Source organism: Mesoplodon bidens (assembly GCF_964165515.1).
Source record: "Mesoplodon bidens genome assembly, chromosome: 7".
NCBI classification, from domain to species: Eukaryota; Metazoa; Chordata; class Mammalia; order Artiodactyla; family Ziphiidae; genus Mesoplodon; species Mesoplodon bidens.
This window is the reverse complement of record NC_138164.1, coordinates 61,653,686-61,681,502: the sequence shown is the minus strand read 5'-3', so window position 1 is coordinate 61,681,502 and position 27,817 is coordinate 61,653,686. Positions and strand designations below refer to the sequence as shown.

Sequence of the window (27,817 nt, the reverse complement as noted above, 5' to 3'; positions counted from 1 at the left end):
GATGGGGTCTGGGCCAGGTGGTGGCAGTGGGGACATAGAGTAACGAGCTGATGGACCACAGTGGGGAGATGGGATGGACAGGACTGGGTGGAAAAGCAGGTGGATGGGGAGTGCAGGAGGCCAAGGAGTTCTGGGGGCAGGGGAGTGGGGAGAGGTGAGGCTTTTGGTCTGGGTGTACCACCATTTAAGGCAGGATTGTAGGGTGATAGTGAGCTCAGCTTTGGACGTGTGAGTTTGGGCTGGCAGGGGGGCTCCCAGGGGAAGACGCCTAGGAGATCGTGGGCTCCAGGACAGCCCATGAGAGGACATGGGCCAGAGCCAGTCTGGTTCTCAGTCTGGAAGGCATGTGTGGAGAGAAGGGAGCAGAAGCCACACGAGGGCAAACTTGCCTTTGAGAGTGAGAAACCTCCACCATATGTCCCGACTGAGGAGAACAGAGCAAAAGGAGGAACCCATCCTGGAACCATGTTCAGGTGCCAAGGTTGAGGGGATGGTGCAGTGTCACAAAGGATCCCGGAGGTTTCTGGAAAACCTACCAACCTCCAGCACTCACACAGCCACGGCCTGAGCTGTGATGACTTCCTAGCCGCAGACACTGGGCAATCCATTTGTCCAGATACCTCTCTCTGGAGGTGTGTGGGTAGGAGGAGGCCAGCCTCATGGCTAACCCTCGCCTCCAGCCCTTCCTACCTCCTAGATTGCCCTGGGCTCCCTCAGCCTGCAGGCTCCCCGGCCTAGCTCCTGCAGCCCAGGCCAGCTCTCTCTCCCTCCACAAACCTCCCCTGCCCCTCCTGGTCCAGTTCCCTCAGCCTTTTCTCTGGGATGCCAGGCTGGTCACCCTCCTGCATCATTTATGTCCCCCTCTTATCTGCCTGATTAGCCAGTGGACTCCCCCGGGCAGAGGCTGTCCTTTCCTGGGTCCTGATGGACCGTATCGGATCCCTGTTGAAACCCTTTGGGACAGAAGACTTTGAATTCAAATATTTGTTTTGCCACATTGTGGCTGTGATCTTAGGCAGTTTATTTAGCCTCTCTAAGCCTCAGCCGCCTTCTCTGGCACACAGCGTTTTTGGTAGGATTAAAGGAAAATGCCCTGCCTGGTACACTGTGACCCTCAACAATGGTGAGTTGAGGACCCCATCTGCAGCACGGACGCCACAGCCTCCAGGAGGTCAAGGCCAACCCTAGTGAACATTCTTCTCTGGCCCCAGTAGATGCTTGCTATTCCCCAAACTCTTCCTGTTCTTTTCTGCCTCTCAGCCTTTGTACATGCTGTACCCTCAGCCTGGAGTGTCCTGCCTTCCCAGCAAACCACTTCTCAACTTACAAGGCCAAGCCAGGCTTAAAAACATGATTCTTGAATTGAGTTAAACTGACTGAGGGAGAAGAGAAGGGTGGAGTGTGGGAGTCTGGGAAAGCGGGGAGCTGCAGCATGAGCCTGGGGTGGGGTGGAGGGAGTGTGGGACCCCTGAGGGCTTCAGTTCCCCGTGTGGTCCCACAGGGGTTCCGCAGGGGAAGAATCAAAGACAGGAAGCTGCGGGGCGTGGGGCAGTCTTGGGCCTTGGGCTTGGCTGTCATCTTTGGGAAATTCCTCCTAGCAGGACCCTTGGGTGGTCTGTTGGGAGGACAATAGCATGTTGCTGGCCTCCAGCTGTTGCTTTCTGGTGTTTTCCAAGCTGGGTCAGAGACACTATGCTGGGACTTTCTATTCCCGATTCCAGCCCTGACTACCCCATCTAGACCCAAGATGACCCTAAAAATAGTGATGAGGGCCGGGGGATGGAGGGTGAGCCCTGAGCCCTGCGCCCACAGGGAATCCAGGCCGGCCTCCTTAGGCCTAAAACACAGAGCCTGAGGCTCAGAGACATGTGCCCATTGGCCCAGGCCACACTGCTTCCCCCAGCCAAGAGTCCCAGCTTGTCACTCTCTGTGCTTTACTGTTTACTCCCCGAGGGCTCCACTGTACCCCACCTCACTCCTTATCACGAGTCTCCAGCCCTCACTAAGAGTAGGCTTTCAAAGCAGGTTGGAGGGAGGGAAGGACCGTCATGGGGCAGGGGGTGCTGGGGGCATGAGGGGGACGGAAGAGAGCTTCTGCGCTGAGCCTTCCCCAATACCCCACCTCTGCCCCACCTGGGCCAGGTTCTGGGGCCTCAGGAATGGATCAAACCAGACCCCATTCCCAGGGAGCTCCCAGTCTGGGGAGGCGGGCATTGTTCTCCATCACTCCAAGCATCAGTGCTTAGGGCTCTGGGCTGCAGCCCATGATGGGTAGCAGGAACCAAGTTTACCTCCTCTCCACCCCCAAGGTCTGGCTAGGCCCAGACTTGCACCCTGGAGATAGCCAAGCCTGCCCCATCCAAGAGGCCTGTGCTCCATTGCTCTCTCCAGAGGCAGGAAATTGAGCTTCTCAGCACTGGAAGGGACCAGGTGACCACCTCGGCCGACCCCTACCATCTACTGCACAGATGGAGAAAGTGAGTCCCAGACAGGGACAGAAGCAGACTGGGCAGTGGATACCTGGCATCCGATCGTGGGGTCTAGGCAAGCTCGCCATGTGGTTCCCAGCTGCCTGAGATCTGGTGCATCGGACCAGGCCCGGCCTGGAGGAATAAATCCCCTGTCCACTTCCCAGTCACAAGCTCCCAGAGAACAGCTTGCTTTGTCTGGAGCCAGTGGAGAAGTGCCCAAGGTGGGTGGAGACTCACCAGCGTGGGGTGTGTGAAGGGAAGAGAAAGCCCCGAGGGCAATGGCACAGAACGGAAAGGGCTTTGGCATGGGGCAGGCCTGGTTCTTGCCCCGACTCTGCAGCTTGCTTGCTGGGTGACCTTGGATGAGTCACTTGCCCTCTCTGAGCATGTGTTTCCTCACTTATTAAAAAGGGTGAGAGAATGTCACTGCATTCTCATAAAGCCAGTAAGGCAGAGCTACAATTTGAACCTGGTTCTTTCCCTTGTCCCACCTTCCTGCCCTGGGTTGGCCCACATTTGAACCTAGGACTGGAGAGAACAACAGAAACAATACCAGGAACAAGGAAGGATGAACTGCAAAGAGAGGGTCAAACAGCGTATGGGAGAGAGGTTACTTCCAGCTGGGAGAATCAGTCTGGAAGGCTTCCTGGAAGAGGAGGTGTTTGGAGGAGTTAGAAAACAGGAAAAATTTCACGAGAATGGGATGTGGGCAGGTGTCTTCCAGGTGGAGGTAAAGCTGAGCAAAGGTGCAGAGGTGGGAAAGCGGCTTCCCTGAATCACAAAATGGGCATGGTCCGGGGAGGTCATTTTCTTCAGCGTCTCCCCCATAGACAGGGAAGCTCAGCCTGTTGCCTAAAAGCACGTGGCGAGTTGGTGCTGGGACTTGGCTGATGGCCAGGTCTGACCCTGACTCTTCTCTCTGGTGTCTGCCCCTGGCTGGGACTGCTGGCCCTTCTCCGTCAGGCCAGCTGTGTGTGGGTTTCTTACCAGGCTCCAGGCTCTGTGTCCTGCCCCAGCTGCATCCCCATATCCCTCAGACCAGAAAGAGAGCATAGGGGAAGCCTGGCCATAGCTCAGACTGGGGCTCAGGAAGAGAGGCCAGAGGTGGCTTCGGGTGGCTCAGTGGGCAGAAGCTGGGGTCAGCCTCCTGCTGTGTGTGGGGGAAGTGGAGGGCCAGCTAGAGAATATTCCAGAGCTGAGCCCTGCAGGGGTCAGAATAACAGTTGGGGGACAGGTGCCGTACAGCCAAAGTCACTAGTTTCTTCCCATAGGATCACCAACCCTCAGATCCCATAATAGGCCAAGGCTGACTGGGAATTTGGTTTGTCAGTGGCCTGTCTCCAAATCAACTCACTCACATCTGACCTCATTGTCATCTCCCCTGCGAGGGCCTCAGAGGAAGCATCCACCCCCACCCCCACCCCCTTCCATGCTGTGGCTGCAACACAGCCGCGTCTGCCTGCTCGGCCCAGGAAGCCCTCGTGCCTCACTCCCCAACTCAAGTCCGGCCTTGCCTGAGTGAGTGTGAGGCACACAGACAGCTGGGAGAAGGCCAGAGGTGATCGCTGCAGGGCGTCCAGCCCGAGGGCCACCCTATCTGAAGACCCTTTATTTCTTCCACCTTCCTCCTCCTGCCCAAGAAGCTCAGCAGGATGCTCTGTTCCCAGAACTGCCGCCCTCTCCACATGGTGCTTTGGGCACGCTCCAGACTTGGCTTCTCAAGACTTCAAGACACCTCCCCTCCTGCTTCCTTCCGCCCCGCCACCACCAAACACACGTAGGTCTGTGCAGGCCTTTCTCTGAATCGGTTTCTTTTCTGTGCTGATCTTTCGGATTCTTTGTCTGCAGGCCCGTCTCTCTCCTGATCTGTCTCTGTCTGATTCTCTCTCTCTCTCTCTCTCACTGTCTCTGCTTCTCTTTATTTCTCCTGGTCTCTTCCGCAGCCCTCTCTCTGAGCTGGTTGCCCTGTCCCTGCATTGCTCCAGCTGACATCTGTTGATCTTTGTCTTCTCCTGCTGTCTCTGGCCTTCTGTCCCAGACTTTGTCTCACTCTGAGTATCTCTGGACTTGCTCTGTGTCTGACTATACTTCTCTCTATCTCTGTTTTTGTCTGCTTTGTCTGTCTCTATCTTTGCCTACTTCAAAGGGGTAACAGGGCTTGGAGAGCATCCAGGGGCCTCCCTTCCCATTGCCCTTTCGGTTTCTCTGTCTCATCAGGGAGGTTAGGCTGGGTGCCCTGCCTCCAGCTGAGTAAACAGTGTCCCTTCCTGCCCCTCTGGTCATTCACTCATTCATTCAACACACCCTCACTAGGTCTGGCCATGTGTCTGGCTCAGTGTAGGGAACTGCGAACCCCTGCCCCACCCCAGTGCGCACAAGTTACCCCCACAGCCTCACCGTTCGCCCTGGGAACGTGGGGCCCAGAATCCCTCCCAATGCCTCTTTCTGACTTTGTCCAGACTTACCTATCCTGGGTCCCATGATTTCTGGGGTGCAGTGAGCTTCAGCCACTATTTCAATCTCAGGACTGGAGTTTAGTGGGAGAGAGGGAGTGAGAACTTATCTGGGACTTCTGTAGACAGCAGCCAGGGAACCACAGCAGGGATGCGCCAACGTGGGGACTCCAGGCACTGGGTCGATCGATGCTTTTTGGGCCACAGTGGACAGCAGCCACCTCTTCCAAGTGGGTTAGGAAGTCCTGCTCAAACTTGAACCCACTCTCCAAGTGCCTATCTCCCTTAGTCGCTAGTTCCTTCTCTCTGTCTCTTTCTCTGAATCCCTCTGATCTCTGGCTGGGGCAGCCCAGGGCCAGAGTTGTGGAGGAGGATGGGTTTGTTTAGATCCAGCCCCGCTGATGGGAGGAGGCTGCTGACTAGCCTCCCCTCAGCCTGTTCCTTCACAGCCTCTTGGCTTGACATTTCGCTTGGATATTTTCTCCTACCAGCAGTGGAGAGGTGAGGGGCAGAGGGAGTGTGGATGGGTGGCCCCTCCCAGCCCTGAGGTCATTCAGTCCTGATTTTCCAGTCTCCTCTCTGCATTCCCATTCTTGCTCTGAGCCTCCTCCCACACCAAGCTCTTGTCCCAGTTACAGAACTTTTTTCACCCTCCAGGAGCCCCATACAGAGCCACTTTCCTCCACTGTCCTCCCTCACTGAACCTCTGTCCCCCTCAAGCTCTCATCCCCTCTCACTGACCCCCTATCTCCTCTCTGAGCTCCTCAGATCCAGAGCAAGGAGAGACTCTATCCATTGGGAATCACAGTGGCCAGTGCCTCTGGGGGAGGGCAGGGACTCATGGCAGCAGCTCCAAAGAGTATGGCCATCTCAGTGGAGGAAGGGTGGAGAGAAGAAGAGGACATATGAGATTCCCAGAGTTTTCTGCACTGAAGACTGAGGATGGAGGCCTTGGAGCCAGACAGACCTGAGTCCCGTCTCAGCTTTGTCATTCACCAGTCAAGTGGCCTTAGGCAAGTCCCTGCACCTCTCTGAGTGTCAGCTGCCTCATCTATAAAGAAGGGACAATAGTCCTCACTCACAGGGCTACTGTGCAAGTTCAGTGAGCGGAAAAAGAATCCAAGCCTGCGGGCTGGAGCTCAGAGAAGGGAGTGACAGAGGTGGGACTCAGAACAGGGCAGTGAGAGGGCAAGGAACCTGGTCTTCCTCCTTGCTCCACACTTTCACTTTCCGTTTGGCCCTCCTAATGACCTTGTGGGCCAGGTACTTATTCTCCCATTTTACAGATGAGGCACTGAGTCTCAGTAACTGCCCAGAAGTCACCTAGCTAGCTAGTAGGTTGTGGAATCATGCCTTGAACCTCTGATGCTAGGACAGGCTTTTTCCTCTACCCAGGCTGCATTTTCTGAGGAAAACCTCTGGGTTTCCCCAAATCCAACATACAGAAGTGAACCCGACCCAGTTCCAATAGTTTTTCCATGATATAGGGATGTGGGATTGGAGTTCAGCTTTTGGGGTGCAATGACAGAGAGACACACATCAGCCCCACTTGGTTCCCAGTGGCTGTATAGGATGCTAGAAGGAAGGAGGAGCATCTGAAATAATAGCAGATAGGCCTGACACACAGTAGGCCCTTGATAGATACTCGTAGTGTGAGTGAGTCTCTGAGAGACCAGAAATGGGAATGCAGGACTACTACCCAGGGAAAGGTCAACAGTTGGCTTGTGTTGATAGAAAACCAGACCCCAATCCTGCTCGAGAAAACCAAATTGGCTCTCTCTCTCTCTAAATCCTTCAGACAAGTACTGTGAGTCCTCACAGAGATTGGCAGAGGTGCAGCCTTCCAGACTCCAAATTGCAGGTGCATGGTCGAGAGAGGGAAGGGTCCTTTCGACTTTCCGGAGTCTCACTTGCCCCCTTCTTGGCCCCAGAGGCTGCAGAAGTTCTGCACATGGAAAGGTGCTGGGACCAGCTTGGCTGGCTAAGTTCATTTCACCAATCTTTGAGTAAAAGAATGCACAGCACCCCACAGGGCACAGAACATACAGTAACCTCAGGCATGAGCATCCTTCAGGTATCACCTCAGCCTCCCCAGGCTGACACAGGTCCAAGAATATTCCTGAACTCAGTTGTGGAATTAGAGCACAAGTCCAATCCCTGGGACCTCTGGGAGTTAAGCTAACAGGCCTTCAGATAGCTCTTGGGTTAATCTTGCAGTGAGGTTCCACTCTGGGTGGCCCCAACTTGAGGTTCATCCAACCTGGTTTGCACCCCACCTTTGTCACTTGCCAGCGTGATGTTTGCTGAGCCCTGTGCATTTTACAGAGCCCCATGATGTATGTGGATCGCAACACCATCTGTGGATTCCCACAGCTTGCAAAGCTTGATGTCTAATTTTTAGAGTCCCATACCGTTGGCAAAGGCTGGCACAGTTTACAGAGCTCTGCAGCTTCCAGGGCCCCATGATGTTTGCACACTCCTGTGTCTTGTGTCGAGCCTGATGCTGCTTTTTTTTTTTGAGGTACGCAGGTCTCTCACTGTTGTGGCCTCTCCCGCTGTGGAGCACAGGTTCCGGACGTGCAGGCTCAGTGGCCATGGCTCACGGGCCCAGCCACTCCGTGGCATGTGGGATCTTCCTGGACCGAGGCACGAACCCGTGTCCCCTGCATTGGCAGGCGGACTCTCAACCACTGCACCACCAGGGAAGCCCCTGATGCTGCTTTTGAAACCCCAAGCCACTCACAGAACCCAAGCCTTTACCTCTTTAAGTCATCCCACGTGGGGAAATGCCTTTTTGCAAGCCAGGCAAAAGAGGAATTTGGGTACAAGGGGAGAGTCCTGGGCTCCAGCCTCGAGACCTCAATTCTGGTCCCAGCTCTGTAACTGCCTTGCTGTGGGACTTGGAGTACATCCTTTCTCCTTTCTGGGCCTCAGTCTTCTCACCTGTTAAATGGAGATGGTGAAATCAAATGGCCCACCCTCAGGACTGTTCTGAGGCTCACTGTGAGGATGCCCAGAAGGTGGGGGGGGGCAGGGCAGTGGGGGAAGGGGAGGGGGGCCTGAGGCTCCTTCCTGAAAAAGGCTCTAAAGTGCCACATCAGCACCATTGCTGCTACTTCCCTCTGGTCTGGCAGCCAGAGAGCAGATATCTATAAATGGGCCCTCGGCCAGGCAGACAAGTAATGGCCTCGGTCAGAGCCTCAGCCATCCCTACCCCCAGATGCTGCCTGGGGGTCAGACCCCAAGCTGTGCCGACACGCTCTCATGCATGGCTCATTAGATCTGCCCAAGGAAGGCAGTGCATACTTACTTCACCCATGAGGACTCTGACACTCCGAGAGGCCATGTGATTTGCCCAGGGCTACATGTGGAGGATACAGCCGGGGCTGGGGTCTGAGCCAAAGACAGCAAGGATGGACCCGTGGTACTCAGAAGGTCAGAGCAGGAAGGAAACTGGAGCTCCCTTAATTCATCCTCTCCCTTTTTCAGATTGGGAGACTGAGGCTGGAGAGAGGCAGGCTGTGCTGGGTCGTGACCACGGGGAAGTCCCAGTCTCTCCGTGGGCTTCAGTTTCTCCCTCTCGTGAATGAGAAACAGACCCCCTCCTGCCAAGGGTTCAGGACTTTCCCATCTTTGTTGGCATGGCTCCTGGATCAGAACGCAGCAAATTTCCCAACTAGGTGAGGAGAATCATGGGTCTGCAGGCGGGTAGGTGTCTGCTGAAAACTCTACTTTCCTCCCTGAAAGTGGCAGTCCTGTGCCCAGACAGGGCATGAGCATGGGCATCAGATGGTTCAATCCTGACCCAGTAAGAAGATCTCTGAGACTCAGTATCCTCATCCGTGGAGATGATGGGAAACCTCCTGGCAGGGCTGCACTCAACGCAGTCATCTCACTCATGTCACTCTGTATGTGCGTAGCTCTCCCAGGAGACTGTAAACTCCCTGGAGACCTAGCTGGGTGATCTGATGCTGGTCACTTGCCGTCTCTGATCCTCAGGGCCCTTGTCTGTGACATACCTTCCCAGGGCTGTCCTAAGGCTCAGATGAGTTGATGGATTAGCGCTTACTAAGTCTGAGAGCTGAGCAGACATGAGCCATTATTATTAATATGGTGGCGATGGTAATGGCGACGACTCTTGTAATTCTAGAAGCAGAGGATACGACAGAAGTAAATCAGAGGCCTCACTGACAACCCCATGGGACTCAATTACTGGGAAGGCCCTCTGAGGTGAGAGGGCACTCAAGTTGTTAACAGCTGTTGTTCTGTGGGTGCCGCGGGCTGTCCCCTCTCACGGGGTCCGGACTGGGCACTGGCTGGCCGGTGGCTCCCAACCCTTCCTCTGCCACCAACACACTGGCGTTGGTCAGGTCCTATGTCCTGCCTAGTCCCCAGTTTCCTTATTATAAAGTGGTGGGGGTAGGTCTCGTTCTGCTCTGCCCACCCCCCCTTCTTTGGGGAAGGCACACGAGCTAATGGATGTACCACGGCTTTTGTAAAGTGTCAAGTGCGGGACATGAGGGATCACGGTTACTAATGATTTGGCTCCTGGGAGAGAGGACATGGGGGAGGGGGGCAGCGGAGGCCGGGAGTGGAGACCAAGGGGAGCAAGCATCTGCCCCTGGCTGCAAGGGCCCCAAAGCCCTGCAGACTTTGTAACACTGCCCCCTGGGGGCCAGAGAGGAGGTCGGTGCCCCAGGCTCTTCCTTTAAGACTCCAGTCCAGGAGGAGGGGGCCGGAAGGATGACTGTCAGAGGAGGCTGAGATGGACAGGCCAGAAGGAGCCCAGTGAGAGCAGTCACCGCCTGCTCCCTTCTCTCCCTCTCCTCCACATCCATCTCTCAAACCAGCCCGCTTCTTCCCATCCTGCTGTCACTGCCCTGGTCCTGGCCACCAGCATCTCTGGTCTGGGCAGTGTCCCAGCCTCCTCCCCACCACCGGTCTCCATCTTCCTGTGAGCGAGAGGGAACTTTCCAGCCCTTAAATCTAACCATGCCCCTCCCTTCTTCAAACCCTGCTCCCACCCCACTCCCCAGCGCCCTCAGGATAAACCCATCTCTCTCTGCCTGATATGGAGTGCCCCCTACCTCTCTGTCTTCTGCCAGATCAGAATCTCCACTTGCAAGGGAGGGGAAAAGGTACAAGAACAAGGCTTTGGGGCAGGACTACTGGCTTCTCCACTTGGTAGCTGTGTTAATTATTTGCTTGTTTGTAGGGGGTTTTGGTGTGTATGTGAAATACACATGTAAAATGTGTATGTGAAATATCCAAAATGTGAAATTTACCATTTTAAGTATATGATTCAGTGGCATTAAGTACATTCACATTGTTGTGGAACCATCACCACCATCCATCTCCAGAACGTCTTCATCTTCCCAAGCCGAAACTTCATACCCATGTGTTACTTAATTCTTCATGCCTCTGTTTTCTCATCTGCAGGATGGGGCTAATGAGTGGATGTACTTTGCACAGTGCCTGGTAGGTAGTTAATAGGTACTCAACAAACATTACTACTATTTTGTTCTCTGGGGGAAAGCAAGTGTGGCAGGACTGCAGGGGTTATCTATAGACATCCAGGGCCTTCACTGCCCAGGATTCATTTCTGTGACTCGGGCAGAGTTTATGACAGCTGCTGAGGAAGCACGCCTCATGCTTCACCTAGGAAGATGAGTCACTTCCTCACCCGATGGGGTTATGAGCCTGGAGATGGAGAAGGCAGGAAGCAGATTGAACACGGGCAGCTGCTTCTTGACCAGGTTGGTGCTCCAGTGACAACTGTACAGGCAAGGAGGGTTCTGACTGGTGGTAGGGTCCCGTCTGGGCCAGGGTAGGACACCCAACTTTTCTCTGTTCTAAGTCGCTCAGGAGGGGCTGGAACAGGCTAAGCTGTTTTCCTCAGTGCTGTCTATTTGGAGCATTGTCAGTCTACAGTTTGCTTGGTTCTCTCCTTCTCATGTTCCACCCCAAGCACACCCACCCCCCTCCACTCTGCACACGTGTTTCCTAGATTCACTCACTCCAACTGTTTCTGGCACTCCTGTGTAAAATTCTCTCACCAATGAAGGGGTGCTGTCCTTATTAAAATGCCTGTCCCCTCTTTTTTTCTGTTCTCTGAGTGGAACATAGATGTGTCTTCCTCAGGGAAGGGAGAGACCAGGCCTGAGGTGTCCCATGTGGGGCAGGCCTGGTCTCTGGCAAGGGCAGGGGTGGATCTCTCCAGCAAGCGGGTTTCATGGTGATGTCTGAATCAGAGGTGGGCCCAGACTGGGAGCCTAGAGGGCCACAGAATCTCCTCCTAAGGGTCCTTAGGTTGGGGACTCCTGTCTCTTGAGTGAGAAATATCAACTATCCTCTAGAAATAGCCACAAGGGAAGAAGGCAGTTCAGCATAAGCAAACCAATCCACTCTTTGGAGTCCCTTGGCCCTGAGCTCAGCAAACGACGAGCTATGTGGCACCGGACAGTTACTTCATTTTTCTAAGGCTCAGTGTCCTTGACTATAAAATGAATGCAATAATTATGACTGACATTCATTATAGGCCAAGCACCATTCAAAATACTTTACTTGTATTAACTTAGTCAATGTTGCCAACTACCTGTGATAACCTTACATGGCCTACCCTGCACAGGTTAGTGTCGTGCAGTGAGTGGTCAGGTCTGAGATGCACATGCAGTGATGTCACAGCTCCACAGGCCAGAGGCATGTGGTGAGACATGAACCATCACTGCACTTCCCCGCACCTGAGGAAGCTTTCGCAGCGTTTCACGTGTACCTGTGACATGGCAGATACTACAGCCCCCTCCCCTGAGGAGGCTGTGACAACAGTGCACGTGTACCTCAGTTGTGACCATCAGCACAAGCCCCTTCACCAGAGGAGGCTGTCTCAGCAGTACCGGGGTACCTCAGAGGTGACCACTGACCACAAGTCCCCTACCTGAGGGGCCTGTGAAAGCAGTGCAGGTTGAGTTCTGACGTGGCGGATACCATGACCCCCTCACCATAGGAGGCTGGCCCAGCAGTGCACAGGTACACCAGACAGGACCACAAGTGCCCTCACCTGGGGAGAAAGCGGTGGCACAGAGAGGTTAGGAGACTTGCCCAAGGTTACACAGCAGGTAAAAGGCAGACCAGTGTTTAACCTAGACTATCTGGTCCCAGAGCTCATGTCCCTAACCTTGGCACTTAACTGTCCCAAAGGACTAGTTTGAGGACTCAGTCATCTGTCCATCAGTCACTAAGCCATGAGGTTTTTTTTTTTTTTTTTTTTTTTTTTGCGGTACGCGGGCCTCTCACTGTTGTGGTCTCTCCCGCCGCGGAGCACAGGCTCCGGACGCGCAGACTCAGCAGCCATGGCGCATGGGCCCGACCGCTCCACGGCATATGGGATCCTCCCGGACCGGGGCACGAACCCGTGTCCCCTGCATCGGCAGGCGGACTCTCAACCACTGCGCCACCAGGGAAGCCCCTAGCCATGAGGTTTTATACAGAGTTGAGCACTGAGTATAGCACCTTTGACTGGGTTCCTGAAAGAACATGGATGTGGTCAGGATAATATCCTACTTCTCTACATGACCTTCATCAGTGAGTATTAAACAGACTGCTCATACCCCCAGGGAACTTTCCTCAGCCAGGTCCTCTGCTTCCAGCCTTCCAGGATGAAAAACCTCAGAGGGGAAGACATCCAGGGGGTAACTTCTCAGTGGCTATGGTGGTGATGGTATAGAAAACTTCTTCACAGCACTTCACAGTTTGCAAAGAACTCTCACCTGGCGTGTCTCACTAAACCTTCATTCCAGCCAATATTGCTGGCACTGTTACCCCGATTCACAAAGGGGAGACAAAGGCAGAGAGAAGTGCCGTCATTGCCCAAATGGAGGAGCTGGGATTTGAACCCAAGTGCGTTTGGCCCCCAAAGCTGATGCCACACTGCCTCCTGGTGGCAGGAAGGACGGTGACAGTGATGAGCATGCTGGAGGCCCCCCGTAGTGGTCCCTGATTCTGGACTCTCCTCTCCAGAGTTCCAGGGGCCTCCCGCCCACACCAGGAGGCAGCCCAGTCTCTCCTTGGACGTATTTATAACTTCCCTTTCCTCCTTGGCACCTTCCTTTTCCAGCCTCTCGCATCTGTGGGAGCCTGACACCAGTGAAGGTGAGGGGCAGCAGGGGTGAGACGGAGAGAGACAGAGCGTCACTGACGGCTTTCCAGGGCAGAGTGGCTTAGGCAGCTGGCCTGCACTCGGGCGGAATTTAGAGGGCCAGGCTGTCTTCTGTTCTGAGCTCAGAAATGTTCCTGAGATACACGGACTCCTCCTAGAGACATTTCTGGACCTCCCCACTTTCTCAGGTGGGTGAGACCTGGACTGGAAATGTTATGGGCCTCCCCACGGTCCCAGGAGAGAGGGACAGGGTTGTGTAACCTGGGTAGAAGACGCTTCTGACACCTGCTGGCACCCTTCACCTCTTCTCAACCTGCGCCGCTCTAGCACAGAGCTTGCACTCAGTAAACAAACCCCTGTTCTACAGAAGCAGAAACAGAGTCTCAGAGAGCTCCCAGCCAGGCTTGAACCCAAACTGGTCTGGCACCAGGATCTGAGCACATATCCACTATATGGCCTCTCAGACCCATTCGATGGAGAACAAACTCCCCTGCAATCCCAGCCTCTTCACGAAATTCTCCTGCCACTTTTGTCTTAAGTGAAATTTGCCCCCCTACCCCTGCACCACTAAATCTGCAATCTTGCCTTTCTCTCTCTCTCTCTCTCTCTTTTAAACTTCCTTCTCTCCTACTAGTAGTCCAGACCCTGGGCTCAGAAGATCCACTTCTCCTCCTCTTTGACCATCCCTTCCTCCTCTCCCTCTCTGCTGGCACCCAGCACGAAGCCAGCTTCACGAAGCCAGCTTCATTCAATGTGGAATGAATGATGAACTTCAGTTCTCCTAATCTTTGTTTTTTTTAAATTCATTTATTATTTTATATTTATTTTTGGTTGCGCTGGGTCTTCGTTGCTGTGCACGGGCTTCCTCTAGTTGCAGCGAGCAGGGGTGACTCTTCGTTGCAGTTCGCGGGCTTCTCATTGTAGTGGCTTCTCTTGTTGCGGAGCATGGGCTCTAGGCACGTGGGCTTCAGTAGTTGTGGCACACAGGCTTAGTAGTTGTGGCTCGCAGGCTCTAGAGCACAGGCTCAGTAGTTGTGGCGCACGGGCTTAGTTGCTCTGCGGCATGTGGGATCCTCCTGGACCAGGGCTTGAACCCATGTCCCCTGCATTGGCAGGCAGATTCTTAACCATTGCACCACCAGAGAAGTCCCCTCCTAATCTTTAAAGCGGACGGCATAGGCAGTCAGCCTGGTTAATCCAGAGGAGAGCAAGAGCCCTGGGAGCTGGAGGAAGATAAATCATGGAAGGCTCCCTGGAGGAGGTTGGACTTGGAGTAATAAGGCATCTAAGAAACAGTGAGAGTAAGAGAGGGCAAGCGAGTGAGAGGGAGTGAAGATTTGGGAAGCTGAGTGGCTCTCTGCTCTGTCACACTTGTTCCTCTAGCTTCAAAACACTTGAAGCGTCCCCACACCCCCATCCCCTGGCCAACAGCACAGCACTTTACAATTATATAGAGATTTTTCACAACCTTTGTCTCATTTGTGTGGTTGGTTGGCTCAGAGGCTAGACTGAGAGTTAGCAAATCTGAGACCTCCATCCTGCCTTGTCCTCGGCCTGCTGTGTGACCTGGGCAATTCCTTTCACCTCTGAGCCTTGGTTTCCTTACCTGTCACGTGGGGCTGTGAACTGTTGCTCAATAAGTGGGAAAACCTCCATAGACCAGAGAGTTCTGTGCCCCAGTGAGGACTATTAATCTTGTTGTTCTAATATCAGCCAAGCCCAGTGGTAGCTGCTAACCAACCACTTGGGAGTCCTCAGAAAAGCATTACACAAGGCCCTGTTAGAAAGGGACCTCAGGGGAGAGGACCCAGCAGGTTAGGGACAGGAGGGCCTGGGGGTTTAATGGAACCAGTCTCAGCCCCAACCTGTCCTCCCCACTGAGGCAGCGCTGGCTTGGGGAGAGGAAGGGGCAGCTGGAGGGGCCTGGGTCACAGGTGAGCTGAGCCCCCCCTTATGTAGGCATGAAGGCTGCAAAGGAAGTGCCCAGAGCCTGTCAGAGCCCAAGGAGGGACAGGGTTCTGGAAGGGCACAGTTTAAGGGAACAGGCAATTAGGGACCGTCACCCCACTATGAGAGGGGCCCTACGAGAAGGGAGATGGGCTAAAATTTTTCTGCCCCAATTTAGAGCATTGCAGGCTGGCTGCTTATTCACTAGCTGTGTGACTTTGGCCAGGCATAGCCCCTCTCTGAGCCTCTTCCTCCTTATCGGCAACAATAGGGGAGCAGGACCAGAAGCTTTCCACAGGGTGAAGTGTTTGATTCCGCAGGAATGCTGGAAGGAAAGCCCTGAGGTGGTCAGGACAGCTCTGTGGAAACACGAAGAAGCCAGGCGCTGGGCCACACTGAGATCCTGGTTTTATAGGAAAGGAGTCAGGGTCAGTCTCCAGCCCCAAGGAATCCTCAGGCTGGTGAGGGATACAAGAATGATGTGGGCTGCCAGACAGGGATGCTTCAGCGCCTCTCCCGTGGGGGACCCTTGGGAAACCTGGCAGGGAGCCCGGAGTCTGGCTTCCAGCTCCTTGTGTGACCTTGACTGAGCAAGTCACTCCCTTCTCTGAGTTATTTTATTTGAAAAATGGGAGGAGGGCTGTGGGGATTGGACTACATTGCTTGCTTTTAAGGACGCTTCTGGCTCTGATGTTCTGTGATTGCCCTGCAGACCTTGCAAAACCTGCTTACATGGGCCCAGCCAGTGGAGGGAACAGCTTCTCAGAATTGCAGCAGCTGCCCCGAAATGTACATTCTGTCAATTTACATGTTAAAAGAAAAGAAAAGAAAAATCCCTGCTGACTAGTCCATTATGGGAAAAAGTTCAGTTTAACACAGGTTAACCCTTTCATTAATTAATTAATTTATTTAAAAACTATTTGTTGAGGGTTTATTATGAGCCAGGTACCAGGTGCCTGGTGCCTGTGCTCTAGAGCCCATGAGCCACAACTACTGAAACTGTAGTTGTAGGGTTTTTTTGTTTTTTGTTTTTTGCCACTCTCTCACTTCGTCCCAGCTTACCCTTCCCCCTCCCCGTGTCCTCAAGTCCATTCTCTACATCTGCGTCTTTATTCCTGTCCTGCCCCTAGATCCTTCAGAACCTTTTTTTTTTTTTTTTAGATTCCATATATATGTGTTAGCATATGGTATTTGTCTTTCTCTTTCTGACTTACTTCACTCTGTATGACAGACTCTAGGTCCATCCACCTCACTACAAATAATTCAATTTTGTTTCTTTTTATGGCTGAGTAATATTCCATTGTGTATCTGTCCCACAACTACCAGGCACCAGGTATACAACCGTTCTGCTCAGGACACGGGACCTGATTGTCATGACTTCTTTCCATGGAGATGTGCCCAGTCCACCTCTTCCTTAAGTCATTTCTTGAAAAAAGCATTTTTTTTCTAGCCTTGTAGTGCCTCTATTTAGTAACCAGACCATCTGAAACTGTTTGAAAACACCCTCAGAACCAAACAGAAATCCATAACTGTCTCTGACATCAGCCTAAGAAATGGAGAGAGGAAAATAAAACTTTTGGCCTATTTTTTCCCCAGGTGGAAACCAGAGCTTCCAAATCCTCCAGGTGGCCTGGCTTGGTGGAAAGAGTCCAAGACCAGAGCCTGAGGCCTGGTTTCCAGGACCAAGTCTGGTACAGGCCAGCTGTTGACCTGGGGGCAGCTCCCCATTCCCACCCCGGCCTGACTTGTCTTTTTTTTTTTTTTTTTTGGCCTCCCAGCTTCCGGGATCTTAGTTCCTCAACCAGGGATTGAACCCGTGCCCCGTGAAATGGAAGCTCAGAGTCCTAACCACTGGACCACCAGGGAATTCCCCGGCCTGACTTTTCATCTATGCAAGAAAGGGTCAGGGACTCAACTATCTGCAGGCCATTTCCACGCTTACATATTCTGTGGCGTGGGAAGTGTTTGTTAGAATAGGGAGAAGCTGGAGGTGGTCCTGGAAAACCAAGTGGATCTGCTCCAGGGGTCCCTGGGGCAGGGAGGCAGTGATCTGAACATCAACATAACCTGGCCCTGGATCACTTAGTCAAGGTGAAGGGCGAGTCAACACTTCCCTCAGCTCAGTTCTGGGGGTTGGAAAGTCTCACTTCGGGGGTCTTGGGCTGCCGTGCATGCATAGTAACCTTCTTCAACAGCCTCCTGGGAGCGGAGTTACTCTCTGAAGAGTGCTTGGTCTTCTCTCCTGACACTGGCTCTGAGACTTTTCAGTTCTCTGTGATGCCCTCTGAACTGAGGCCCAGAGCAGTGGGCATGAAGTGGCTTAACAGTGACACCTGCTGAGCTGCAGCAGCCAGGAGGGGGAAGACCATGGAGTGACCCAGGAAGTGCCCTGGAGTTTGTTTTTTCCCACCAGGGGGAGAATCTATCTTCCACTTGGATTCCTTTCGGGAAATGACTCCTTCTACCAAAGGCATATACAATGCCTCTGCCCTCACAAGGTGACTGACATCTCAGTTTGCTGGGGACTAAGGGATTTCCTGGGACATGGGACTTGCAGTGCTAAAACCAGGCAGTTCTGGGCAAATCAGGATGATTGGTCTCTGGATATGACAAATAGACAGGATACAAGGACCCAGGTTAGACTGAGACAGAGTCCCAGCAGCAGCTGCACAGAAAGGGGAGCTGTTCTTGGCTGAAGCAGACTGCATTCTGTAGCAGCCCTTGGGGGAAGCAGCTCTTCCTATCAATAAGATATCATAGAAAGGGAATCCTCCACAATCTGATGGATGTAGTTCATTTATGTTACTTTTTTTTTTTTTAAAGAACCAATGGATCTAGGGTCAGAAGGTTGCTTAAGGGTTTTTAATCTAGCTCCTATCTAAATATTAAACCTCCTGTGCACCATTTCAGCTCAAAAGACCCCAGCTTTGCTACCTCTAGTTATAAGGAATTCACTCATTCTCAAGCCAGTCTTTTGCCTTATGGGATAGTTCTAATTGTAAGAAACTTATTCCATATGTGGGGCTCTCTGGGTCCCTGGAGCTGCTAACACTGGCCCCAGTTCTTTGTAAGTGTTGTACCTGTCCCTTGACAGCCCTTCAGGTGTTTATGTTCACCCCTCTTGCCCACCACACAGGACCAGCTTTTTAACCATTGCTCATTAGACAACTCACTATCCTGAGCATCTTAGTTGTGCAATGAAATTCCAGGCACAAAGAAACAGTTAGGATTGAGATCCATGGTTGGAAACAAAAAGATGCATGTTCTAGTTAAAATTTCCCTGGTTGTTCTGGTTTCCAGATATGTACTGATGTTTCCAGTGTCTGTCTGCAAATAACCAGCCCTGACCCACTATGGAAGCCACCTGTAATGGATCAAAGGACTCCTCACCTGTCTTCTACCTGGTGGGCATCCCCTCTCTGCTTGAATCCCTCTTCCTCCTTGTCTTCTTGATTTTCCTCTTAATCTCTCTGCTCATTCTGGTGGGAAATGAGCTGATCCTGGTGTCTGTGGTGGCAGAGCCCAGCCTCCACAAACCCATGTACTTCCTCCTGATCAACCTCTCAGCCGTGCACGTCCTCTCTACTACAACCACTGTCCCCAAGATGCTGTCCCTATTCTTGCTTGGGGACCAGTACCTCAGCTTCTCTGCTTGCTTCCTGCAGATGTACCTATTCCATGGCCTTAACTGCTCTGAAGCCTTCATCCTGGTGGTCATGTCCTATGACTGCTATGTGGCTATCTGCTGCCCACTGCACTACCCTGCCCTCATGACCCCACAGACCAGTGCTGCACTGGCAGCCGGTGCCTGGCTCACTGCCCTCCTTCTGCCCATCCCAGCAGTGGTGCAGACCTTCCACATGGCTTTTGACAACACTGTTCACATCTACCACTGCTTCTGTGACCACTTGGCTGTGGTCCAGGCCTCCTGCTCTGACACCACGTCCCAGACCTTTATGGGCTTCTGCATCGCCATGGTGGTGTCCCTTCTTCCCTTTTCCTGGTGCTTCTCTCCTATGCCCACATCCTGGCCTCTGTGCTTCTCATCAGCCCCCGAGAAGGATGCTCAAAAGCCTTCTCCACCTGCAGCTCCCACCTCCTGGTTGGCACCTACTACTCATCCATTGTCATAGCCTACATGGCCTACAGGGCTGACCTACCCCTCAACTTCCACATCACGGGCAACATGGTGCATGCTATTCTCACACCTGTCCTCAACGCTCTCATCAACACGCTGAGGAACAAGGATGTCAAAGCAGCCATCACCAAGATGCCATGTCCCCAGGGCCCAGGGAATTCTGGGACCCTTGATCCTTAGATGCAAATAATTCAGCTCCCTGGACACCAATGACAGAGCCCAGCACAGAATAAACACAGTAAATATTTTTAAATGAATTACAGCAACTCAAATTGACTTCTTTCAGTTGAGCAGACAGCGAAAACCCGGTCCTCAAATACTGGATCAAGAGGTCTTCCCACTGGTGCTATAGAATAATTGGTTTTCACAGTTTTCATCAGTCATTAATGTGATGAATAAAATTTGATCATCCAATCATTTATATTTAAACTCTTTACTAGGACTGCTAGAGACAGAAATAAGCCAGACATAGTTGCTGCCCTCGAGGTATCCATAGTTTAACTGGGGAGTCAGACCCAGAGAAATAATATAAGGTGCTAAGACAGAGAGAGGCAAAGGGGGCTGTGGGAGCCAAGAAGTTAGCATTTGGTTGAATGTTAAAATTTTCTCCTGTAAGTTTTTATATTTTTGGCATTGGTATCACTTGTTTGTTAGCAAATACTCATGTATCAGCAATATAGATGGGTGGGAGGCTGGAAATGATTGCATAAGAAAACCACTAGCTGCTCCAGTCAGGGAGCGGTAATAGGGTCCATGTTCCCATCCAGTGGGATGGATCCATTTTCAGGTTGGATGCCCATTAAAAAGTGAGGCTTCCTGCCAAGAACCAGTGGGTGGAAGTTAGAGTGGCTCCACCCCCCATTACCCACAGTGACCTATTTGGGGGAATTTGTACTTCCAGTCCTGACGATTCTGGCCTCTGTGGATTAAGCAGTCGGATTCACCAGGAGACACAGTAAATCTCACTAAATTTAAAGCTACAGCTTCTGCCTGGTCATTTTAAACCCACTGTGCAAGCAGGTCAGCAGTCAGAAAAAGGAGTTACCATGTTTAGAAGGGCGACTGACCGTGATCTTCAGGAGGAAGTAAAGCCACTCTTACATAATGGGGGCTGGGAGGTCAGCACTCAGGCAAGTGAGCATTTCTGGTTTCTGCCAACTTTAACTCTTAGTGGACAATTAAAGCAACTATAGCTTGATGAGACAGAGTAACCAGGGGCTCAGAACTGTCAGGGATGAGGGTCTGGGTCATGCTAGGAGGGAATCCATCTAGACCCACTGAAGTGACTGAATGTGAAGGGAAAGGGGAAGGGAATCTAGAATGGGTGGCAGAGGAGAGGGATGATGAAGTGTCACTTGCAGCCTTAGGACAGACTGCAGCAGTGAGGGCAGTCGTTAATCCAACTAATCCTTCTCTTAGACATTTCCCTTGAAACTGTGACTAATCAGAATCCTGGAAACCCTATGTCCAAATGGAGTGAACTCGTGAAAAGTGAATGAATCCGAGAGTTTCAAAGGATAGGCTATAGTAGACACAGTTAGTGGTCTTCCCTCTGGCAGCTGAGTGTTGGCTGCTAACAACTCACATATGTATACCCTAAGATAGAGGCATAATGGCCGTTGTTGCTTTCCTTCTGGGGGGAAAGGGAGCAAGAGAGTAACTTTATAAGCAGAAAAAACCAACTACTGGGTACTAATCAGTCTAAGCTTAGATGCCACCTGTTGACAGTAGTACCTGGTGAAGCCAGCTGTTTGGCATCTAGAGACTACGAGAGCCCATGAAAGTTGTATCTTCTCCTGCAGGGGATGAACATCACTAGTCCCCTGGGAAATAGAATATATGCAGGCAGCCTCTCCTCTGTCTATTGCTAGATAATACAAACCAAACCCCTAGAGTCATTTTCAAAAAATCATGTTTCACTACGTCCTTTCCCATGGGAAGGCTTTGGCCAAGGTGACATGTCCTAAATCCTCTCAAAACCTATGGGATGCAGCAAAAGCAGTTCTAAGAGGGAAGTTTATAGTTTATACAACCCTACCTCAAGAAACAAGAAAAATCTCAAATAAATAATCTAACCTTACACCTAAAGGAACTAGAGAAAGAAGAACAAACAAAACCCAAAGTTAGCAGAAGGAAAGAAATGATAAAGATCAGAGCAGGAATAAATGAAATAGAAACAAAGAAAATAATAGCAAAGATCAATAAAAGTAAAAGCTGGTTCTCTGAGAAGATAAGCAAAATTGATAAACAATTAGCCAGGCACATCAGGAAAAAGAGGGAGAGGACTCAAATAAATAAAATTAGAAATGAAAAAGAAGAAGTTACAACAGACATGGCAGAAATACAAAGCATCCTAAGAGACTACTACAAGCAACTGTATGCCAATAAAATGCACAACCTGGAAGAAATGGACAAATTCTTAAAAAGGTATAACCTTCCAAGACTGAAACAGGAAGAGATAGAAAATATGAACAGACCAATCACAAGTAATGAAATTGAAACTGTGATTAAAAATCTTCCAACAAACAAAAGTCCAGGACCAGATGGCTTCACAGATGAATTCTATCAAACATTTAGAGAAGAGCTAACACCCATCCTTCTCAAACTGTTCCAAGAAATTGTGGAGGAAGGAACACTCCCAAACTCATTCTATGAGGCCACCATCACCCTGATACCAAAATCAGACAAATATACTAGAAAAAAAGACAATTACAGACCAATATCACTGATGAATATAGATGCAAAAATCCTCAACAAAATACTAGCAAACAGAATCCAACAACACATTAAAAGGATCATACACCATGATCAAGTGGGATTTATCCCAGGGATGCAAGGATTCTTCAATATACACAAATCAATCAATGTGATACACCATATTAACAAATTGAAGAATAAAAACCATATGATCATCTCAATAGATGCAGAAAAAGCTTATGACAAAATTCAACACCCATTTATGATAAAAACTCTCCAGAAAGTGGGTATAGAGGGAAGCTACCTCAACATAATAAAGGTCATATACTACAAACCCACAGGAAACATCATTCTCAATGGTGAAAAACTGAAAGCATTTCCTCTAAGATCAGGAACAAGACAAGGATGCCCACTCTCACCACTATTATTCAACATAGTTTTGGAAGTCCTAGCCATGGCAATCAGAGAAGAAAAAGAAATAAAGGAATACAAATCGGAAAAGAAGAAGTAAAACTCTCACTGTTTGCAGATGACATGATACTATACATAGAGAATCCTAAAGATGCCACCAGGAAACTACTGGAGCTAATCAATGAATCTGGTAAAGTTGCAGGATACAAAATTAATGCACAGAAATCTCTTGCATTGCTATACATTAATGATGAAAAATCTGAAAGAGAAATTAAGGAAACACTCCCATTTACCATTGCAACAAAAAGAATGAAATACCTAGGAATAAACCTACCTAGGGAGACAAAAGTCCTGTATGCAGAAAACTATAAGACACTGATGAAAGAAATTAAAGATGATACCAACAAATGGAGAGATATACCATGTTCTTGGATTGGAAGAATCAATATTGTGAAAATGACTATACTACCCAAATCAATCTACAGATTCAATGCAATCCCTATCAAATTACCAAAGGCATTTTTTATGGAACTAGAACAAAAAAATCTTAAAATTTGTATAGAGACACAAAAGACCCCGAATAGCCAAAGCAATCTTGAGGGAAAAATACAGAGCTGGAGGAATCAGACTCCCTGACTTCAGACTATACTACAAAGCTACATTAATCAAGACAATATGGTACTGGCACAAAAACAGCAACATAGATCAATGGAACAAGATAGAAAGCCCAGAGGTAAACCCACACACCTATGGTCAACTAATCTATGACAAAGGAGGCAAGGATATACAATGGAGAAAAGACAGTCTCTTCAATAAGTGGTGCTGAGAAAACTGGACAGCTACATGTAAAAGAATGAAATTACAACACTCCGTAACACCATACACAAAAATAAACTCAAAATGGATTCGAGACCTAAATGTAAGACCGGACACTTTAAAACTCTTAGAGGAAAACATAGGAAGAACACTCTTTGACATAAATCACAGCAAGAATTTTTTTGATCCACCTGCTAGAGTAATGGAAATAAAAACAAAAATAAACAAATGGGATCTAATGAAACTTCAAAGCTTTTGCACAGCAAAGGAAACCATAAACAAGACGAAAAGACAACCCTCAGAAGGGGAGAAAATATTTGTAAACAAATCAACAGACAAAAGATTAATCTCCAAAATATATAAACAGGTCATGCAGCTCAATATCAAAAAAACAAACAACCCAATCCAAAAATGGGTAGAAGACCTAAATAGACATTTCTCCAAAGAAGACATACAGATGGCCAAGAAGCACATGAAAAGCTGCTCAACATCACTAATTATTAGAGAAATGCAAATCAGAACTACAATGAGGTATCACCTCACACCAGTTAGAATGGGCATCATCAGAAATTCTACAAACAACAAATGCTGGAGAGGGTGTGGAGAAAACAGAACCCTCTTGCACTGTTGTTTGTGGGAATGTAAATTGATACAGCCACTATGGAGAACAGTATGGAGGTTCCTTAAAGAACTAAAAATAGAATTACCATATGACCCAGCAATCCCACTACTGGGCATATACCCAGAGAAAACCATAATTGCCTCCAACTCTTTGCTATCATTGTGTCTTGATAAATGTCCTTGTGTATCCCCTTGTATGAATCCATGGAGTATTCTCCCTGAAATATAGAACAAGCAGTCAAACAGGTTAGTCATGGGTGTGCATTGACTTCATGTCCCTCTTCATTATCTGCAGATTCTATGTTTGTAAATTCGTTTACTCACTAACCCTAAAATCAATACTCTTGACAATTTCAGGATCACTCAGGGATACACCCAGAGCAGCAAAATATCTGAGTCACCATGTGCATGCTCCCAATTGAGGTCTAACAAGGCAACACTCTGCCCTCTTGTTTCAACTCATACTGTGGACAGGTGTCCTTTCCATGGTCTATTTTTGCCATGTTTTTAGCATTTTTGTTAGTTTTTGGTAATTTCCCTGTTTAAATTGGTACCCAAGCATAGAGCTCAAGTGGTGTCTAGGGCTCCTAAGCATGAAAAGTCTGTGATGTGCCTTCTGGAGAAAATACATGGGTTAGATAAGCTTCATTCAGTCATGAATTACAGTGCTGTTGGCCATGAGTTCAATGTTAATGAATCAACAATATACACTAAATTAGGGTTTTTAAAATTAATTTTTATTGGAGCATAGTTGATTTACAATGTTGTATTAGTTTCTGCTGTACAGCAAAGTGAATCAGTAATACATATATCCACTCTTTTTTAGATTCTTTTCCCATATAGGTCATTACAGCGTATTGAATAGAGTTCCCTGTGCTATACAGTAGGTTCTTTTTTTTTTTTTTTTTTTTTTTTAGTTTCTGCTTTATAACAAAGTGAATTAGTTATACATATACATCTGTTCCCATATCCCTTCCCTCTTGCATCTCCCTCCCTCCCACCCTCCCTATCCCACCCCTCCAGGCGGTCAAAAAGCACCAAGCTGATCTCCCTGTGCTATGCGGCTGCTTCCCACTAGCTATCTACCTTACGTTTGGTAGTGTATATATGTCCATGCCTCTCTCTTGCTTTGTCACAGCTTACCCTTACCCTTCCCCATATCCTCAAGTCCATTCTCAAGTAGGTCTGTGTCTTTATTCCTGTTTTACCCCTAGGTTCTTCATGACATTTTTTTTCTTAAATTCCATGTATATGTGTTAGCATACGGTATTTGTCTTTCTCTTTCTGACTTACTTCACTCTGTATGACAGGCTCTAGGTCTATCCACCTCATTACAAATAGCTCAATTTCGTTTCTTTTTATGGCTGAGTAATTAGTTATCTATTTTATACATAGTAGTGTGTATATGTCAATCAGAAACACCCATAAAACAAGGTTATGTATTTAATCACATTAGTTAATGAAAATGTTGTGACCAGAGGCTCACAGGAAATTAATCTTGTACTCCCCCAAGAAGAGTGAGTGTGAGTGTATTCACAGGGACTTTATAGAACATAACTACCACAAATAATGACAATTGACTGTATGTACTTCGTTATTGTTTCCTAGAATGGCTGTGCCTTTTATACCTCCAGCAGTAATGGATTATAGACTATAGTTCCCATCTCCCCACATCCTCACCAAAATTGGTATTACCCAACTTTCTAATTTTTTCCATCTTTATCAGGCTAAAGTGGTAACTCATTGTTTCATTTGCATCTCTTTGATTACTAATGAAACATCTCTGTAAATACTTGGTAACAACTCACATTTCCCCTTATTGCTTATCAAGAAACTTTGCTCATTTTCTTTGGATTTCCTGTATTATTTCATTGCTTTCAGGACTTCTGTATGTTTGTTCCTTGTCAACTTTAAATATTGCAATTATGTTTTTCAAGTTTGTAATCTGTCCTTCACTGAGCAGAAATTCTTCATTTTGATATACTTAAATCCATCACATTTTCTAACCTTTTGATATGTGGGGTTTTAGCCTTTCCTCATCACTATATCACAACTATTCCCCAACATTTTCTTTCATTAGCTTTCTAGTTTTTTTATACTTATATCTTGAATTCATGTGGAGTTCCTCTCTAAGTTGTAAGGTAGGAATTCTGCTTTATTTTTCTTCATATTTGAAGCTATTTTTTCACCAATCTCTCTCTCTCTCTCTCTCCCTCTTTTTTTTTTTTTTTTTGGCTGCACCTGCATGGCATGTGGGATCTTAGTTCCTCAACCAGGGACTGAACCCGAGCTCCCTGCAGTGGAAGCACAGTTTTAACCACTGTACGGCCAGGGAAGTCCCACCAATCGCTTTTTAAAAAACCTGTCCTTCCTCATTGTTTTATAGTGACATCTTTATCAATATCAAGTTCCCATACACCTAGTCTACTTCTGAGCTATTTATTTTGTTCTATTGTCTACTTGCATATTGGTATGTCAGTACCATATTATTATACTATTATAGCTTTGTAGTATCTCTTTTTACATATCTGATTCAGGAAGCCCCTTCTCACCTTTCATATTTTTTTAAATTGACTGGCCTGTTTGTCTTTAGTCTCTCATTTAAATTTTGGAATATGTTTGTAAGCTCCCTCAAAAATGCAGTGATAATTTTTTAAGACTGCATTAAGCTACTGCTCCCACTTATTTGATATAGCTCCCCATTTATTCAAATCTTCTTTTATGTCTTTATTTCAAATTTTTAATTTTTTCAACAAACATGGTAGTCACTTTTGATAGTATAAACTTCACCATTTGTGTTACTATTGTAAAAAGTATTTAAACTTTTTTTTTCTAGTTGTTATGCTAGGAAAAGAAGACCAGTTTCTAACTAGTATAGAGGTTCCCAATCATAGCCCTTATCACACTGAGTTATAATTACATTGTCATTACTTGTATGTATTCTCCACTAGACTCCAAGCTATATGAGTATAGGCACTGCCTCTGCCTTTTCCATCTCTACATGCCCAGCACCTCTCACAGGGCCTGGCACACAGTAGTCGCTTAATAAATAGTTCAGCCCTTGGCACGTGGTGTCATTCGACATTAGTTTCCTCCCACACTCTGAACAATCACAACATCAGACTCCATGTTTATAGATGGATATACTCACACCCAAAGAGAGAGAAGATGTGTTTCCCATGGACACAGAGTAAAGTAAAGAAAAAGCTGGAGCCACAGTCCAGGTCTCCTGGCTGAGATCCATTTCATTTCCATTAAGCTGTCTCTGCACATTAAGTGTCCCTTCTCTTAATCTCACCAGAAGAACAGATGGCAGATTCTTTAGTCGAGTAAAACCAGAGTCAAAGGTCAGTTTTCCTCGAGAGGGTCAAAGGACCTGGAGGATGATTTGTGGTGGCACAGAATCCCGAGCTGCTCCTCCCCTTGTTCTCCAATCCTCCATACCTGTGGTTCTTGAACTTCAGTGCACTTTGATATCATACTGAGGGCTGTTCAAACACAGGTTGCTGGGCCTCCTGCTCAGAATATTTTTATTCAGTTTGTCTTGAGTGGGGCCCAAGAACCTGCATTTCTAACACAAGTAGGCACACAGTAGGAACTCAGTAAGCATTAGGTTTTAAGTATCATCCTGCAGAACCAATGAGTCGATTACAGTACCCATTATATTGCTCAGCACTGCCCTATAACTTTCTCTTTAATTGCAGTGGGAGAAAAAATGTTTTATCAAAAGTCAACTATGTTCTTTCCTTTTTTAAAAATTTTTATTGGGGTATAATTGCTTTACAATGGTGTGTTAGTATCTGCTTTATAACAAAGTGAATCAGCTATATGTATACGTATATCCTCATATCTCCTCCCTCTTGCATCTCCCTCCTACCCTCCACCCCTCTAGGTGGTCACAAAGCACCGAGCTGATCTCCCTGTGCTATGCAGCTGCTTCCCACTAGCTATCTATTTTACATTTGGTAGTGTATATATGTCCATGCCACTCTCTCACTTCATCCCAGCTTACCCTTCCCACTCCCCATGTCTTCAAGTCCATTCTCTATTAGTCTGTGTCTTTATTCCTGTCCTGCCCCTAGGTTCTTCAGAACCTTTTTTATTTTTT

At 48.7% G+C, this 27,817-nt stretch overlaps 2 protein-coding genes across 4 annotated transcripts in view; one reads left to right on the top strand and one right to left on the bottom strand.

Moving 5' to 3' along the window:
- The window catches only part of SLCO2B1 (solute carrier organic anion transporter family member 2B1), a 51,571-nt gene extending 46,400 nt beyond the window's left edge, over positions 1-5,171 (bottom strand). For 2 of the 3 annotated variants that reach the window (XM_081238938.1, XM_081238939.1), the window contains exon 1: positions 2,521-2,621. In XM_081238938.1, the coding sequence (XP_081095064.1) occupies positions 2,521-2,557 (37 nt within the window). In that variant the 5' untranslated portion in view covers positions 2,558-2,621. Of the gene's footprint in view, positions 1-2,520; positions 2,622-4,936 lie in introns of those variants that run through there. The other variant, XM_081238940.1, reaches the window with a different exon arrangement.
- A 13,208-nt stretch (positions 5,172-18,379) lies between these two features.
- On the top strand, positions 18,380-19,344 carry OR2AT4 (olfactory receptor family 2 subfamily AT member 4; the record flags this gene model as incomplete). Its single annotated transcript, XM_081240700.1, is given in 2 exon segments — positions 18,380-19,019; positions 19,022-19,344. Coding segments are annotated over 2 exon segments (963 nt in total).
- Positions 19,345-27,817: the final 8,473 nt, after the last annotated feature.